Genomic DNA, 18,063 nt, shown 5'->3' with positions numbered 1-18,063 from the left:
TGCCATATATGTGGCCAATGACAGCTTTCTGGCATCTCTCCCCACCTCTCATTCTTAAAAATTACATGAAGCTCTTAGGTGCTAGTTTTAAAACCAGAAGTCTCTAATCCGTATTGAGGGGGATTTGAAAATGATCAGAGGTAAATTGGAGTCCAACAATTTTTTATGGAAAGGAGAAAAGTAATTTCCTATGGACTCCTTGCAATTCTTAATGGCATGAATCCTGATTTTGGAAAGCAAATAGGAACAGAAGGAATACAACAGACTGCGGCCTCATCCTTTAATAACAAGGAAGTGGGAAGAACTGGGGAGATGGCATAGCTGTGGACTTGTTCCCAGTCAGGATGTTTTCCTGCGAATGATCTTCAAGGCAGCTAGAAACCACCACCGGCTTTGCAAGGCTGTTTCTGCTAGTTACAGATGCTACAAAGAATGCTATAGTGACCAGCTGAAGTTCTAACTAAGCATTATTTGAAGATGTGTATAACTAAACCCTGGTGGGTGATTTTCTTTACAAAAAGAAAAAGCAGCCAGGGTGGTAGAGGGAGAAGATAAACAATACAACCCTACACATGTCTACTCAGAAGTGATTTCCATTTGAATGGAGAAGTGGCAGAAAAGAGTGGATTCAAGTTGATTCGCTATTAAAAATTTCTGCAGCCTCTTTTCCTCTGCAGAGTTCCAAATACATGCTTGTTAAAAGTCAACATGGTTAGGGAGCAGATGAGGGCATGTTTGGAGCAGGGCATTTTAATAAATCATGGCTTTAAGTTGACCTGTTCAAAACAAATCATTGTTGAGATTAACAATGGGTTCTCAGGTTTGGATAATGCACCAAGTTGTAGTCAATTAAAAACAGAAGGGAAAAAAGCCTTCCAATCTCCTTTCTAAGACTCAGTGTGTCTTATTCCCACCACAATAAACCATAGTTTACTGTGGCACCCAAACACAAAAAATGTCAACTCATAAAAACTCAAGGTCAGGGAAGGGAGCCCAATGTCTCAAAAGAAAATGGAAATCATGATCAAAGAAAGAAGGGTAAAAATATATTATAATAATAACCTGCTGCAAACTCCTGTCATTGTTTTTTGTGTTCTCCGATACGAAGACCACAACGACTAATTTACCTGGCCGCACAGTTAGGGTCATGTGTTTATTTTAAAGCACTAGTAGAGTTGCTGTCATTGCTGCTTTCAATATTACATAATCACCATTCAGATGTGAAATGCTCAAATCATCATCCCCATTGGCAGTGAGACTGTGGGAATGAATGTGTTCTCAAGAAGACTTCAAAATATTTGTACACAGTCAGCTCAAACCACTGGTGCGGAAGGGGGACAAGGAAGGGAACTGGTGAGATCCAATTCTTTTACATGTCAAATTATTGCTCTCTTTTGGAAGTTTCTGCTTGTAGATGCGGTGGAGCATGGAAGCAGACAAACAAGGCTTCTTTAAGCCACCTGCTAAGTTTCCTAAACTGTCGGTGCGGCCAAAGATCTTAATGTGCTGTGACCAAAAGCTAGGGGAGCAAGGGGTAACGGGAAATATGTGAAGGGAACACCCGCTGCCTCTTTTATAGTTAATCCCTCGTTCCATTACTTATGGAAGGAAAATACTACAGGCAGTACACTTTTAGAAAAATAAAATAAAATTGCACCAGGTGATCCAAACACAGGCCACCTCCACACTGTCAGTATTCTGCAGGAGCACAACTGAAATTTAGGATTGCACAATTAAAGTTGATTAAAGCACTCAGTCGCCCGAGTGTAACACATCTACTTAAACACCCACCCACCTCCCCAAACTGACTTTTTGTAGTTGGGAAAGTGATGGGGAGATGCACTGGCAAATGTGGGATGAACAAACAATTATTACCACCAAATCAGGATGAATTAAGGACCAATGCTAATCGTCCTGGCAAAGAAATCAGAATGAATGTTCGAATGAAGACCAGACATAGCCTAACTTCTGTTTAGGCACAAATCATGACGGGATGCTCAATAAACAGGTCATCTGGAGGAGCTGAGCTAAGCCTTTGGGGCAAATGCAAAATTGTACCGGAGGTGTTCTGCCCTCTCACAAAAGATGCCTTTGAGGCTTAAATAGGAAAACAGGCTCCCAGTTTAATGATGTCTGCCAACAGCTGGTCCCCTGCCCTTAGGTGAGGTAGATGGAGGGGAGGAGAAAGACAGCAGGCGGGCACTGTGGAAAGTTGATCGGATCAGCAGGATATGGCAAGCAGGCTACACCAAGCCCCTCCCACTCAGAGGTTATTAACCCCATGGGGTCACTGGTGGTTCACCAGGGAGCAGGCTGGTTTTGAGACTGCAATTAACAATGCAAATTCTGCTAATCAGAAACATATGTGCATAAACCCAATTAGCTGGCTGGGAGGCAGGCAGAGAAGAGGGGACGGTAACACTGTCAGGGCTTCGTGTTCACAAGCCCAAGAGCGATGCTTTTAATCACCACTGCAAGCTGGGAGTAATCTGCGGAGGTTTTCCCCATCCTTTCTATTCCCCCAGAAAGTCGAAGAAGGTGGAACATACCATGCCACCTGCAAGAAGTTTGCTGTACATTTCACAGCAGCAACTAGGGATGGAGGTGGAATTCAATTTAGTTCACATTTAAAAGGTAGCTTACCTAGTTTGCGCTTTTATAAAAGAATAGGTGAACTGAGATACAGCCTGCCCTGTGTCGCCCTGGCAACCGGCAGGCTCTTTCCACAGCCAGTGGGGCAGAAACAGGTTCTCTGCTAGCTTGTAGTTGGTTGGTTTGGGGCTCTCTTGGGACGAGCTCCATACAAAGGCAGAGAACTTACAAGCGCCTGTCTGGAACAGCTGCTGCTTTGGATTGTTAACTGATCAATTCTTTTGCCCCTGAGAAGAAGAGAGTTTTAAACCTTTTGAGCCAACTGTTTGTGTTCCAGAATTACTACATTAAGAACTCCACTTTGCTGTACCACTCTGGCCTAGTCCTTCCTCCGTCCTATTCCATCTGCATTTCACAGCTCCTGGGGTGTCTCAATAAAGGAAGGGGGTGGTTTCCTGTGGGTTCAAAATACCCTTTGAAGGTCACACCTGCACCCTTCATTTAAAGCTGCATTATCCCATTTTAAGCAAGCATAGCTTCCTCCAAAGAATCATGGAAACTTTAGTATGTTATGGGTCATCAGAGTTGTTAGGAGACGCCCTATTCCCCTCAAAGAGTTATAATTACGGGAGTTCACCAGGAAGAAGGGTTGATTGTTAAATCACTCTGAGAACGGTAGCTCTGCAGGGGGAATAGGAGTCTCTTAATAACTCTCAGCATCCAAGATTCTTTGGGGAGAACCATGACTGTTTAAAAGGCGTAATACTGTTAGAAATAGTGCAGATTGAACCTTATTGGCAAAACAGAGGACAGGTAATGCGGACAGTAAACACGAGATATTTGCCAAAAACAAGCCTTCCCAAAAACTCCATAAAAATATTCACATTTTTGATAACTGAATATAAACATTCCCATTCAACACACACACCATTTTGGTTCCCACTCCCACATTAAATAAAAATAGACCTCTCTCCCAGCTTTTACCTGCTCATGGAAGAGGCAATGCCAAGCAATGACAAGGAAGATCTGGTGGCTGATTTGCCAGTTTATGGCTTCTAGTAGCCTGGAACACTAGCCCATTACTTTGGACAGGAGAAGTATGCTGGAGAAAGAGGGCAACCAGTGGAACAGGGTTGTTCTCTCCCAGATGAGAAAACACATAAATGCCTTACATTCCATCTGATCCCCAAGTATCTCAGAATCCTATTGCTATCCTCTCTGAGGAAAAGGACAAGATATATTCTTGTCTCTGTATTCCATGTATAGAAGCTGACTGGGTAGGCAACTGAATTTTGCTTCAACTATGGTGTCTTCCACCACACCTGAGGGCAACAGGGCACCTTAGGAGCTGCCGGGCAGGCTGCCTGGCACACACAGCTCTCCACCACTTCTGGCCCCCCAGCATCTGCAACCTGAGGCAGATCCCTCACATTGCCTAACAGTAGGGCCGGCCCTGACCACTTACGTATCCCTGGTCAATAAGAATTTGCAGGATATTCTTGACAGCCTGTGATGACGGACTCTAACGAAGGAACAAGTGGCCAAATCCTGCACTTTCCCCCTAAAAATGTCTTCTCACATGGCAACAGAGAGGCTCACGGAGCATGAACAGGCCTCGTCCCATAGTTTAGTGGCTGCAGGAGAGCTATAATGGCATTTGCTATGGCTGGCACTCCAGTAGCCCTTGGGAACTGATATCTGGGTCATGGGCAAGAAGCAGCCGCCTGGGGTAATTGGCATGGAGATTATTGCATATTCTCCACTGAAAGCAGCTGCTGCTTTGATTCTATCCTGACAGAATGGTCAACTGGTAAGGCCCCCCCCCCACTTCCCATTATATTTCTCACTGGGATGCTCTAGTCGGGATAGCGGTCCCAGAAGGATGCATTGGGCATGACAGGGTTGGGGTTGGTGCCTCACACCATTAACATGTGGTAGGACAACAGCTGGCGATCCATTTTGGCCAGGCAAAGGACCTCAACCAAGAAAAACAGGTGGTTCTCTTGGACTGTACACACACAATCTCCTCCCCCCCAGTTGAAAGACGCATCTCCTCTCCAGAGCGGGCAAGACAACGCAGAACCCTTCAGATTTCAGTGGCAATGATGTCCTCATAAGGGACATCAGTTCCATGGAGGTCAAGGTCTAAAGGCTCTTTGCCATCCTCCCCTGCAGCCAGCTGCTGGAGCATCTTCTCCAGGTTCTGGTTTCGTTTGTACATGTGCAGGTAGCTCTGCTGCAGCTGCTTCTGGTAGTGGATGACTTTCTCCTTCTCCTCCTTCCAGGTCTGCCGCTCCTGTTGGAAGCCGGTCGTCATCTGCTGGTTGCTATCCTGAGCCTCTCCCAGCTCGGCCTTCAGCTTCTCCACTTCCCGCCATAGGGCTTGTGCTTCCTCCGTCATGCTCCCCTCCAGGCCCGCGGAGGCCGCCCCACACTTCATCTGCTCCCTGAGGATTGTGAGTTCCGTCCGCAGCTCTGCGATCTCCTGCTCCAGCAGGTTCACCTTCTCCCTCAGGAGCTCTGACTCGTTCTTCTTGCGCTGGAGCTCGTTCTCGCACACCTCCAGCTCCATAGCCTTGGCGCGCAGGGAATCTTCCAAGTCCTGGATTTTCATATCTAGCAATTCCATCTTTGCTCGGACGTCCTTCAGCTGAGCTTTCAGGTTGAGGACCTCGTTGGTCTTGCTGTTGAGCTCTGTCTGGGATTCCTTCAGCTGCTGCTTCAGGAGAGAGATTTCACCAGACTTCTGGCACACCTGGAGGGAAATATGACAACAACAGCCAGGGTGTCATCCAGGAATGAGGCCAAAGCTATGGTGCAACTAAGTTTAGTGTGGACAAGCAGTGATTATGGTATACATGAGAATAGATTAGACCAGGGTGGGGAACTTCAGGTCCAGAGGCCAAAGGCAGCCCTCCTGGCCTCTCCAGCTGGCCATAAAATCACCTCCCAGAAAAGCCCCCAAGAACCACGTTCCCTTTAAAGAGCGCACGGTTCTTGCGGGAGACGGGGGAAGGTACAGAGGGCAGCTTACCCGTGCAATTAATTAATTAATTCAACCCCTCCTTAAAATCAACCTTTTTTGGAGAAGCCTTTGGCACAACTGCCTAGTTCTCTGTCTAGCTATAACTCAGCCTAAGCATGCGTAAGGGCATGGCCACATGTTGCTTCTCTGTTAACCTCTGCCTCTGTTTCTCTCCTCTTCTAGGTTGAAGTTTGTAAGCTCCTGGGGGCAGGGACCTTCCCTCTTGAACTCTGTAAAGCACCGTGCATTGAGATGGTGCTAAACAACTAGCTCTTCGTTGAATTATGAACCTCTAGTGCTCTCCTGATTTTTGTTCCAATGCAATTAAATGACTGTATAAACATAGAAATATTTCATTCCAAAAAAGTAACCAGCAAACTTCCAGCACACCCACTGAAGTTAATGGACCCAAGTTAGTCATGTCCATAAATTTCAGTGAGTCAACCATGACTCCTGTTGGTTTCAACCCAATGAAAGTGATGGTGATGATGATAATGAATATTACATCAATGAAAGAACTGACAATGTTTCCTACGATTCTTTTTATGATTGTGATATACCAAAGGGTGTAGCTGCCTAACAGGAAGAGGTCATTTCATTGGCTCAGGCCAGCCCATTTAGATGAAACTTATGCGAACACGGGGGGCCACTAGGGGGCGCATCGGAAGACGGCTGACAATAACATCTCTTCGACCCACACGAGGTAATTTGGAGACTATGATGGGAGTAATTAGCCTCCCTAACCCCCCCCCAGGACGGTGGGTGGGACTGCCTTTGCCTGCTGTGCCCTATACTACCCCCGAACTTGTGGGGATGGGCGCACTAGGCACAAAGCCCTCCTGTGGGAATCCGGCACTCCTGGACGCCGTCCCTGATTCGCGCCACTAGCTGCTAGAACTTCAAAAGAAAACAATTTGGATGAAGGAATGCACATATTTCAAGGAAGGAGGGGAGTAAAGACTGCTATAGAAGAGATCTCTGATAAAACAAGACAAGAATAAAACATGAGAAGATACGCCAAGACATGGTATGGCAAATGACTGATGGGGGAGGGGGAAAAAACTTTCCTTTCTTTTCTTATGTGATTAACAAGAATCCCCTCCCCTCACGAGTCAGAAATGTTGTTTTAAGGACTTAAGCTGTGAATTTAAGGCTGTGTGGAGATAAACTTTCGAACCAAAGCATGTTTTAAGAAGAGCGAGGAATGTATAAGAGCTTGGGAATGACGCAGTTAAAAATGCCGTCGCCATATTGGGAAGTTCTGTCAGAGGTCTTGAGTCTGGGAGGAGAAAGAGAGAAATAGAGCTGTTTATATATTGTGGGTGAAACTCCTCATAGGGACTTAAGAGCGACAGCTTTGCGAGATGGAAAGAGCGATGTTATCTATGAAGGCGATGATATATGGAAACCATCTCGATTTGAGGAATGGAAGAATGGAAAATTCACACAGGATTATTATTATTATTGGTGTTTATCGGCTTAAGGAGACTAGCAGAAGAGATCATAAAGAAAAAAGAGAGAATATATAAACAAGATGTGATGTGGAAACAGCAAGATAAGACTGGATAGAATTATGAACTCTGTTTGGACTGATTTGGACTGATTTGGACATTAACGCAGTAGCAAGAAGATGATCAGAATCCCCCTTCAGATCTTGAAATATGGGTCCCCCCAACAAAATTTAAAATTCGGCTTTGTAATTCGGAATTTATGTGATGTGATTTAATTTGATTTGATTGGCCGGTTAATAAAAATTATTTTTAAAAAAGAAACTTATGCGAACACCATTTTGGTACGTATGTGTCAGGGGACTGCCATCGGACCAGGGAAGGGAGGCAGAGGGGCCGTTGGGATACTGAAAATCTTGTGAAGCAGTTCCTCTTCCTGCAATGGGGAAAGCCACACCTCCGGGGAAAAGGAGGGGAAGGGGCTGGAGGATGCTGCGGGGAGCCTCAGCACCACTCCTGGTCAAGCCGGCCAGGAGGGAAACACGCCTCATCCGTCACCCACCTTGTGCAGAGGAGTAAAACGCAAAGAAGGAAGGAAACGGCTGGGGGTGACTAAGTTCTTATGTTGGGGGAGGACCCGGAAAGAGCCACTCCCGGATTCTGCTAGCAGTTTAGGCAGACATGAACTGATGGTTCTGCACTGTAAATAGTGTTTGCACCAAAATAAAACCTGTTAAAGACAGGTCGGAGTCCTGCTTGGTTACTCACGAGCAACCACCACTAACATCTGACAGTACGCTTGCCTGACTTGTGGTGGCAACACATCCTTTACTCCCTCTGTGAACCCATGTACAACACATTCCCGCCCCATTGCGGCGCAAGCTTTTCCCTATTAGGATGGAGCTGGGCCTCACCTCCCACTGAGTTTCCTCCAGCGCTGGGGCAAAGTTGGTCTTTTCCTTCTCATAGGACCTCAGCTTGGCCTCCAGGAGGTCCTGCTCCTTCATCAGGTTGGCCAGTTCCTCCCGGAGCTGCTGCTTCTCCTGCTGCAACTGGAACACTTGCAGCTGCAGCAGCTGCTGGGTCCTGTGGCTCTTCTGCGACGCCTGCTTGAGCCTGCTGTTGCATTTCTGCTTCAGCCCTTCCATCTCGTCCCTGCAGCGCCTCTGCTTTTCCTCATAGCTTTGGCAGGAGGTGATCTCCTTCTCCTCAAAGCTGCACTGCAGCTCCTGAAGCTCCCCCTCCCTCTCCAGAAGCTTCTGCTCCAACTCCTGAATGGCCGACTCCTCCGTGGAGATGGGCGAGCGGACGCAGGAGGAGTTCTTCTCGCCCGGGTGGGGAGCAGCAGACATTTTGCCAGGGTTCAGGATCTTGGTGCCCCCATCCGAGAAGGACAAGGCCTTCAGGCTCATCATGTTACTGTCCTGCAGGATGGCGCACTGAGTGATGTTCAGGGCAGAGCCCCCAAATCGGCTGATGGGTCCCACGGGAGCGACAAGGGGGTCCAACTGGTAGCTGCTGGCTGTACTGTGCGTGGGGAGGCTAGACATGGAGTTTCGTCCTGAGTCTGACAGTCCTCCGGAGCACAGAGCAGGCTTAGCGTCCGGATCCTTGGCTTTCTCCTGCGATTGGAGCTTCTGGGGAACATGGTTGCCGTGCTCTGGAGAAGAGTGGAGGACTGTGCTGGAGCGAGGGAGAACAGGCTTGAAGGCGGTGGGCCTCGTAGCACTCTTGTCAGTGGCCTGCGGGGGAAAAGAAACTGGATAATTACTGGGACTGGCAAAGGTGACAGAGACAGCCAAACCAAAAGTTCAAAAAGGAGTGAGAAAATTATAAAGTGCCCTCAAGTTAAAACCTGGACATGCTTTGATGAATTTTCACAAACCACAATATGGATTATAAGTATAGTATTCAGATAACAGGAGAAAGGGCAAAATGATTAAAGAAGCAGTTTATTAAACAGATAAGACAGACCTGCTTTGAGGAAGACAAAAGCCTATTGGGGAAGATAAGGAATTGGGAATTAAGAATAATGTGGCAAAGTTCTTTTGAAAGAACTTATGGATTTATGGATGTATGTTTTTATTATTTTATCATTTTTGTTAATTTATTGTGTGTGTAAGAAAACTAATAAAAAGCATATTAAATTTTTTTACTGGGGGTACAGGAGTTTCCAACACTTGGTCCTTTTTCACCTATGCCAGAGAAAAGGCATCATGGGGGACGGGGATGGGACAACCACCTTAAAACTATTTGCTCAGTGGAGGTCTGATTTGGCATGTTTATTTGACATATTTAGCAAGGAAAACTTTTCAAAAGAATATACCGTGTTGGTTTTCTCTCTCTTCTTTGTATCTGAAATATTTTCCTTCTTTTTTGTTTCCTTTTTATTTTTTCCACTTTACTTTGTTTTACTGAAACATTCCCAATGAAATATGAGAATCAAGAGGAAAAGAATTTTTTTTCTAATAGCGCAAAGAAGTTAAACCGAAATATTTAGTAGTGGAGAATTCAATAAAATGTGCACAGTATGACACTACTGATTGCTTGATTGCTTTTAATCAGGAGTGCAAAATAGTTTTCAGATCAAGGTCCACATTCCTTTCTGGGCAATGATCCAAGGGCCACATGCCAGTAGTGGGTGAAATTTTGCCTTTGCGTACTAGACTAGTCTCTACCGGCACTCGCACCCACCTCTCTGTTCTCCATCCAGGCAAGATAGAAGCATTATCAAAGTTCAAGAGAATGTCCTACATGGGCCAAAACATGGGGGGGGGGGTAAAGCAGGCCCATTGAGGTGCATTCAAACAACTGCAAAGCTCTACTTGGGAACTGTAATGATCTGAATTCTTGTAAATAAATACAGTGGTACCTCTGGTTGCGAACGGGATCTGTTCCGGAGGCCCGTTCGCAACATGAAAAGCGCACAACCCACAGCAGCACGTCTGCGCACAGGCGGGTTGCAATTCGCAACTTCTGCGCATGTGTGTGACGTCATTTTGTGCTTCTGCGCGAGAGGCAAAACCCGGAAGCATCCCTTTCCAGCACTTCCGGGTTGCTGCGGGACGTAAAGTGAAAGAACGTAACATGAAGAGGATGTAACATGAGGTATGACTGTAAAGGCATGACAACCCCACAGCGTGTACTTCCCTTCCACTGTACAGATCTTAAGGGAAACACTAAAGGCACAGGAGGGATGTGGGTGGCGCTGTGGGTTAAACCACAGAGCCTAGGACTTGCCAGTCAGAAGGTCGGCGGTTCGAATCCCCGCGCCAGGGTGAGCTCCCATTGCTCGGACCCTGCACCTGCCAACCTAGCAGTTCGAAAGCACGTTAAAGTGCAAGTAGATAAATAGGTACTGCTCTGGCGGGAAGGTAAACGGCGTTTCCATGCGCTGCTCTGATGCGCCAGAAGCGGCTCAGTCATGCTGGCCACATGACCCGGAAGCTGTAAGCGGCTCCCTCGGCCAATAAAGCGAGATGAGCGCCGCAACCCCAGAGTTGGCCACAACTGGACCTAATGGTCAGGGGTCCCCTTTACCTTTTAAAGGCACAGGGTTAGCTGGAGGAGGGGCTCAGTCTGGCTGTCTTCTTCCCGGAAGGGAGCTGCAAGGCTGGCAAGGAATGGCTGTGAGCTGCCCTGCCTGCTCCTGGTGTTGTTCTTGTGGGCACCAGGGATCTGGAAGTGGATCCAGTCCTCAGTTGCAGGATGAAAGACAGTGGAGGGGCAAGGAGAGGGGGAGCTACAAAAGAGCAGCCAATAAAAAGGAAGAGGAACAGGAGAGGAGTAAGAGAAGAGATGTGGAGTGTACGGGAAGGGGTGAGAAAGGTAGTCCCTCAGCAAAAGGCAGAATGGAGGTGGGGAAGGCAAAGGATTCAGCTTTTGGCAGTAATGCTTGTGAATATCAGTTGCTGGAAGCTACAGGAGGCGAGAGGTCTCAGATCCTGCTTGCACATTTCCTACGGGCATCTGGTGGGCTGCTGTGAGAACAGGATGATGGACCAGATAAAAGCCACTGGCCTAAGTTCTTACAACAGTGTGGTAAGGAATGAGCCAATACGGAAAGCCTCAAAGATGCAATACAAAGGAGAGAGGGCAATACAGAGGAAGGAAAGAGTGCAGGCATGGGGATCGGAGGGGGTGGTGCTTTAAGAGAGAAGAACAAGAGAAAATAGCTCGAGTCCTGCTGGATCTGGCCAAAGGCCTACCTAGTCCAACATCTTGTTCTTACAGCGGCCAACCAGCTGCCTTTGGGAAAACCTAAAGCAGGAGCTGGGGGCAACAGGGCTCTGCTAACTTGCAGTTTCCACCAATTCCTAGCATTCTAAGAGAAGAGGCAGAACATAGCCATTTGCTGCTGACTGCAGGCATGAGCCCCGGCACAGAAACCAGCAGGCATGGTGGGATACCATCTCAGTTGATTAAATCTTCCGTTTGGTGGTGGTGGTTTTTAAAAACAGATTTAAGGTACACAAGGCCAACAGTTTGATGAAACTTAGCACGTCTGGGTCTGGTCAGCGGCCGGATGGGTGGCAGCCTAGAAAGAATATTTATGCCACCTTGCATTCCACAATAGAAGAAAGGCAGTACAGTGGTACCTTCGGTTAAGAACTTAATTTGTTCTGGAGGTCCGCTCTTAAACTTGAAACTGTTCTTAACTTGAGGTACCACTTTAGCTAATGGGGCCTCCCACTGCCGCTGCGCCGCCAGAACATGATTTCTGTTCTCATCCTGAAGCAAAGTTCTTAACCCGAGGTACTATTTCTGGGTTAGCGGAGTCTGTAACCTGAAGCGTCTGTAACCTGAAGTGTCTGTAACCCGAGGTACCACTGTACATAAAGGTAAAGATGAATCAATAAATAAAACCAACCATGTGTTGTCGTCAACCATTAGTTAACTTAATTCGCTGATCAGCTGGGTGGGTCAGCCCCCAATGCACTGGGTCATGGGTCCCAACAGCAGCAGCAGCACCAGCACCACATAAATATAGGGTAACTCCCCACCCCCCAAAATGCATTTTGCAATTAAAGATGGGTCCTGGATCTGAACATATTGAGGCCTGCTTATCTGAAGGTTGATTGTGCATGTTTGCAAGCACAAATTGTACTACCACTCAACCAGACCACATCTTTACACAGGGATGTAAGAAAAGGTTGGCTGGATCTCTCCAATAATTCACTTAGTCCAGTTTCCTCTTTTGCCACAGTAGCCAACCAGAAGCCCCTAAGAAAGACATCAGGGTAACGGACATCTTTTCTTTCTCTGTGTCAGAGCCTTGGTTCAGAGGCAGGGCCCCTCTAAATGACCAGTTCTTGGGGGAGAACTGTGGGAGACAGCGACTGCCCTTGTGTCCAACTTGTGGGCTTCCCCAAGACATCTAGTTGGCTACTGTGGAAAACACGATGCTGGGCGGAACAGGCCTTTGGCCTGATCTACCAGCGTTCTTCTTCAGTTAGCACAAGTGAGATCTTTTGGTATACACTGGCCAGGTTTCATGCAACTCACTAGTTCTATCTGGTTGGAGACTGGCTTCAGTTTGGGTGGCGTCGGGGTGCCATAGTCCACGCTGCTCCTCCCAGCCTGGCCTCCCAGCTCCCCCCCAGACAGCGGGGTGTAGTCCGTCCGGTGAGCCTTCTGGTTGACCTTGATGTAAAAAAAGTCCTCATTCTTGTTGCCCTTGGAGCTGGACTTATTGTGAACAGTTTCCTGAGAGAAGCCAAATTTCAACAGTCCGTCTGAGTATCTGTTCAGCTTCTTCAGGTGGGAAGACTTGCGCAGCTTGTACTGGGATGCCCGGCAGTGCTTGCTATGGAAGCTGTGGCCTGAGATGAGGCTACTGACACTTCCCATGATGGTCCTGGGTGAAGGGCATGCACAGAAGGGAGGGCACCCTGCGTGGGTCTTCTAAGAGAATGTCCTCACTGTCGGGAGAGAAGGCTGGTGTTGTGGTCATAGCAGAAGCCTTGCTGTGCCAAGGAGCAATAAACCTGAGAAAAGGTGAGAAAGAAATGAGGATTGGTGAGAATGGGTCAAGGTGCCTAACATAAGTCCGCTCAGAAAACAGTCACAATGGATATGGAGGAAACTTAAATCCAAGTCCCACCTCTGTCATTGACACATCATATGGTGTTGGGTAAGTCACCATATCTCAGACTTGGCATCCCAACTGATAAATGAGAGTGGCAAACCCCAGAACCCCACTTCCTGTTGGAAAGATGCCAATGAGGAAGAGATACAGGGTGCCCCACAAAGTAGGGAATCTTTAATGTCTCCTCCCAACCTCAGGAACATGGTCCCTTTGCCTTCCTCAGACTCTGAGTATGAATACCCAGTGGTGTCTTCCCTACCACACAGAAGTCAGTGGTTCTGGAACTGGGCAAAGACCACCGTCAGCTCTGTCAGTATGGTGCTGCCAATCGCAGAACAGGCATTGCTTTTGATAACTTGAGATCTTGGCTGAAGCAACATCCCTTTGTGATTTAGAATGTGCAGGGAGCAACAGCCAACTTACTGGGAGCTCTCCATGGTCCTGAAAAGGCCAGCCAGAATTTAAACAAGCTGTGTAAAGTCAAGATATATAAGGAGTAACCAATTTTTTTGCCCTCTAGCCAACATATTTGATAGTCAGGGGTGATGAAGCGTCCATCAGCACCTGCAGGGCATAACACTGTCTTTTTTAAAAGCGTTATGCAAACCAAAGCACAGCCATCCTTAGAAACTGATTTTTCTCTGATTTTTGTAATAAAGTTCTCCAACCAGGCAATGTGTACAAAAATGCATATATTAGTGAAAATAACATACAAAAATGTGCTTTTAGAGGAAATTTTAGAGGAAATTGCTTTGAAAATTTGTGTATCTTAGGCAAAGGTGCATTAAAAAGTAGATATTAGGACTGAAAAAATAAGACTTGAAAAATGAGAAACTAAGAGGAACCAAAACTGACAGATTTGCCCATCACTCATTCTGGGCAACCAACTCCAATGAACAGCCTGGGTGCTGGTAGAGATCCACTCCCTTCCCTCCCCTCCCCTCCCCCTGAATCAAAGCTTCATAAACAAAGCTCTAGAGTGAAGCTTAGCCACGGTAGTTTCAACTTTATTCCCAAATAAGCCCCTTGCTCTGCGCTTCCCCTACAACATTTAGCACTTTTTGATCTGCTCCAACATGGATGGTGCTGCTGTTCTAAATTCGCAGAAATGACTGGCAGAATCCGAGACCAGGGAGAAGAGTTGGTGAAAGAAGACTGGAAGAAATTTAAAGACTATTTACAGAAATGTTGTAAAATTAAAGAATGTTAGAAGGATGTTGGATAGAAACTAAGGGGTTTCTAGCTGTAATGCTTTAGGAGATACGGAAAAAAAAGGTTCATAAATGGGTAAAAGCTTAATGGTAAGGATTTGCTGAACTAACATATTGAAGTGGAATACAAAGAAGGGAGGTATGAGGAGGTCTGGGGAAATAAGCGTAAGGAAGATATGTTATGGAAAATTATTTGTTTTTTAACTGTTTTTATGTTGTATTTTGTATTTTGTTTCTTGTTATTTTTTATTTTATTTTTCATTGTTATATTTTAAAAAACTTTAATAAATATCTTTTTTTAAAAATGGATGGTGCTGCTGTTCTTAATTACAACTCATGTCTTGTATACCGTTCTCAAAGGCACAGTGTGTCACTGCCATCATTACAGCTCAGCGCTGGTACCCTATATATTTCCCCTTTCCCTGGGGCTTTAAAGCCCCTCAATCGACCCGGTGTGCCTCTCAACTGGTGAGGGAAAGAAGGAAATGCTTTCCTGGTGCACACCTAAAGGTTAAGGAGGGTGGAGCAGAGTTGCAGGTGGGTCAAAATCAGCACAGGATCAAAATGACCTCCATCCAGGTGCGTTGCAGAAGGGGAGGGGGTGGAAAGGTGGGCGTGCTTTGGAGGTTGATTCATTGCAGCAGGGAGATGGAACGGAAGCTGCTCCAATTGCTGCTGCTCGCTAAAAACCACTAAAAGCTTTTCTGCTCTCCATACTGTGGGCGTTTGGGAGGCTGTCTTCATCACCCTGGCAGGGACTGAGCCTTGTTTCTGCTTTATCTCTCCCCACACACAACTTTGGAATGTAGACAAAATGGCAGTACAAAAGAAAATCCGCCCCCCTTTCCTTCCACCACTGTCCCCCACCCTGCTGCCAGCATCCCACCCAAATATATACACAAATCTTGTAGGCCTGTTGCAGCTGCAGAAGTCTGTGTGGGAAGGATAAAGTTTGCAGAGGAAGCTGGAAAGGGCGGCTGTGACTAATGGCAGAAAAATATCATCGGGAAGAGGAAACTGCAGAACAGAGACCCCTCCTGCTTGCTCACTTTTCGACCTGGTTTTTGTTCACCACCTTCCCACTTCTCTGCTCCTCACAACTGTCTCTTAACATGTTCACAGAGGAATAGAGGAGGCTGCCTCAAGACAGCTGGTCCATCCAATTCAGTTTTCTTCTTCTACACTAGGGGTAGCTAATGTACCAAACTCCCATCAAGCCCAACCACCACTGCAAGGAAGCTGCATTATGTCAGACTACACTGCCTGGCAGTGGCTCTCCAGGACTGCAGGCAGGAGCCTTTCCCAACCGCAGCTGGAGATACCTGCAGGGATTGAACCTATGACCTCCTCTTTGCAGGGCAGATGCTCTGCCACTGAACTGTGGCTCTTCCCAGCCCTTTCGTCCTGCAATCAGCAGGTTGGCCCTGGTCAACACAAACCATCAAGATTCCAGGCAGGCGCTACCTTCACATGCCAAGGACTTGACTTGGGACCTCCTGCTGGAAAACAGATGCTCTACCTCTGATCTGCAGCCCTTTCCCTTAAAGCTACAGTCGTTCACTAGAATGGACAGTGATGGCTTCAGGTTCTGAGAAGTCCCTAGGTGGGCTTCCTGTTTAGGGAAAGGGAAGAGGCTCTCTACCTGAAATCCTGGAATGCGAAGGCCAGCCAGTGTACACAATACTCAGGTGGATGTGCCAAAAGGCTCTCCAAGGGACCACTCATATTCTTCCCTTTGGGTCCAAGCCACCCAAGTAGGCAGAGCACAAAGAAAGTAGAAGATGGGGTGTCCATCTCCTCACTGCTTACATTATTGATTTTTTAATTTATTATTATTTCGGTCACAGGCTAGTTCCAGCCCACATACAATATCAAGGAAGTCCTAAACCACGATAGGGATACATTTGAATTTGCAATTAGGTATAACAGGGACAATACAGATATAGCAACAGTTAAAATATATATAAATTAAAACTGAGTCACTAACATATAACCTAAAATTATCATTTAAGGCCTTAATCATTATGATAGTACAGCTTGTTCCCTAAGTTTTATGGCAATCACACAGAATTTGGCTACCCTTAACGTGATCTCACAATCCTTCTCCTCTACCAGGGATTTTAGACATTGAAGTTCGCTGCTTACATCATCATCATCATCATCATTATTATTTGAAATTATATATTGCCTATACCCAGAGGTGTCAGGGTGGTTCACAGAAGAAAATCAAAATATAAAACCACAAAATACATAATCAAAATAAAAACAACAACCCAATACCCCCCCCAAAAAAAACCACCCACATTTTAAAAGGGCATAGGATGTAAATCAGATCAACCAAAGGTCTGGTTAAAAAGAAACGTTTTTGCCTGGTGCCTAAAGATGTATAATGAAGGCACCAGGTGAACTTCCCTGAGGAGAGCATTCCACAGACGGGGAGCCACTGCAGAGAAGGCCCTGTTCTCGTTTTGCCACCCTCCAGACCTCTCAAGGAGGAGGCACACGAAGGGGGGCTCAGAAGATTATTTCAGGGTCTGGGGAGGTTCATATGGGGAAAGGTGGTCCTTGAGGTACTGTGGTCCTGAGCTGTTTAAGGCTTTATAGGTCAAAACCAGCACTTTGAATTGGGCCCGGAAACTAATTGGTAGCCAATGAAGTTGGATAAGGATCGGTGTAATATGCTCAAACTGTCATGCTCCAGTGAGCAACCTGGTTGCTGAATTCTGAATTAGCTGAAGTTTCTGAACCGTCTTCAGAGGCAGCCCTACACATCACACATTGCAGTAATCTAACCTTGAGGTTACCAGAGCATAGACAAGAGAAGTTAGGCTATCCCTGTCCACATAGGGGCATAGTTGGGCCACCAACCGAAGCTGATGGAAGGCACTCCGGGCCCTTGTAGAGGGCAGGTGAAAAAGTAGTAACAGCAAGGGCAGCAGTGGAGGTGGCCTCAGCAGGTACCCAAGGATAGCTGAGATGAGCCTGTTGACGACTTTTAATGAGCCTGAGATGAGCCTGTTGACGACTTTTAATGAGCCTGAGATGAGCCTGTTGACGACAGGCTCATCTCAGCTATCTGCCAATCTCCCATTCCCATCACCCTTCTGAGTAATACCCCTCCCCACCTTCTCTCTATATAGAAGGATCTGGCAACTTCTGTTTCAGTGTATCTGAAGAAGTGTGCATGCACACGAAAGCTCATACCAAGAACTAACTTAGTTGGTCTTTAAGGTGCTACTGGAAGGAATTTTTTTATTTTGACTATGGCAGACCAACACGGCTACCTATCTGTAACTATTTCCCATGTGTCATTCTTAATCAAGACATTGGCTCTAGTAGACTTTACTTTGGATCCAGCATTTGACAGATGACATGCTCACACCAAGGATCACTGCGCCCAAGGCATGCAAGCATGAAAACATGCACCCCCTGTGGTGGCTGTCAATGGCTACTAGATGCAATGGCTATGTTTGCCTCTGAATACCTGTTGGCTCCTCACAGGCAGGGAGTACCTGCACTAGAAACTCAGGTATCTATGCTAATCACCAAACGGCACCTTAAATCCAAGTTATGGTCGTCAAAACTGAATGTCCAGGTGCCTTTTTTTGCAGTAACATTCATTGTTGTTTTTATTATTCATTTCTAGACCACTTTATATTTCAATGGGGAAAAAATCTCAAAAAGGTTTGCAACACATTA

General features: G+C 46.5%; 1 protein-coding gene across 1 annotated transcript in view; it reads right to left on the bottom strand.

The window, feature by feature from the left end:
- Positions 1-627: 627 nt before the first annotated feature.
- The window catches only part of LZTS1 (leucine zipper tumor suppressor 1), a 43,642-nt gene continuing 26,206 nt past the window's right edge, over positions 628-18,063 (bottom strand). The window contains exons 2-4 of the mRNA XM_082200439.1: positions 12,571-13,052; positions 7,980-8,807; positions 628-5,347 (exon numbers count right to left, since the gene is read on the bottom strand). Of these exons, the coding sequence (XP_082056565.1) occupies positions 4,679-5,347; positions 7,980-8,807; positions 12,571-12,915 (1,842 nt within the window). The 5' untranslated portion in view covers positions 12,916-13,052 and the 3' untranslated portion in view covers positions 628-4,678. The remainder of the gene's footprint in view (positions 5,348-7,979; positions 8,808-12,570; positions 13,053-18,063) is intronic.

Source organism: Podarcis vaucheri, assembly GCF_965113315.1.
Source record: "Podarcis vaucheri genome assembly, chromosome: 15".
Lineage (NCBI taxonomy): Eukaryota > Metazoa > Chordata > Lepidosauria > Squamata > Lacertidae > Podarcis > Podarcis vaucheri.
The sequence above is the reverse complement of the archived record's forward strand: the minus strand, read 5'-3'. Positions and strand labels throughout refer to the sequence as shown.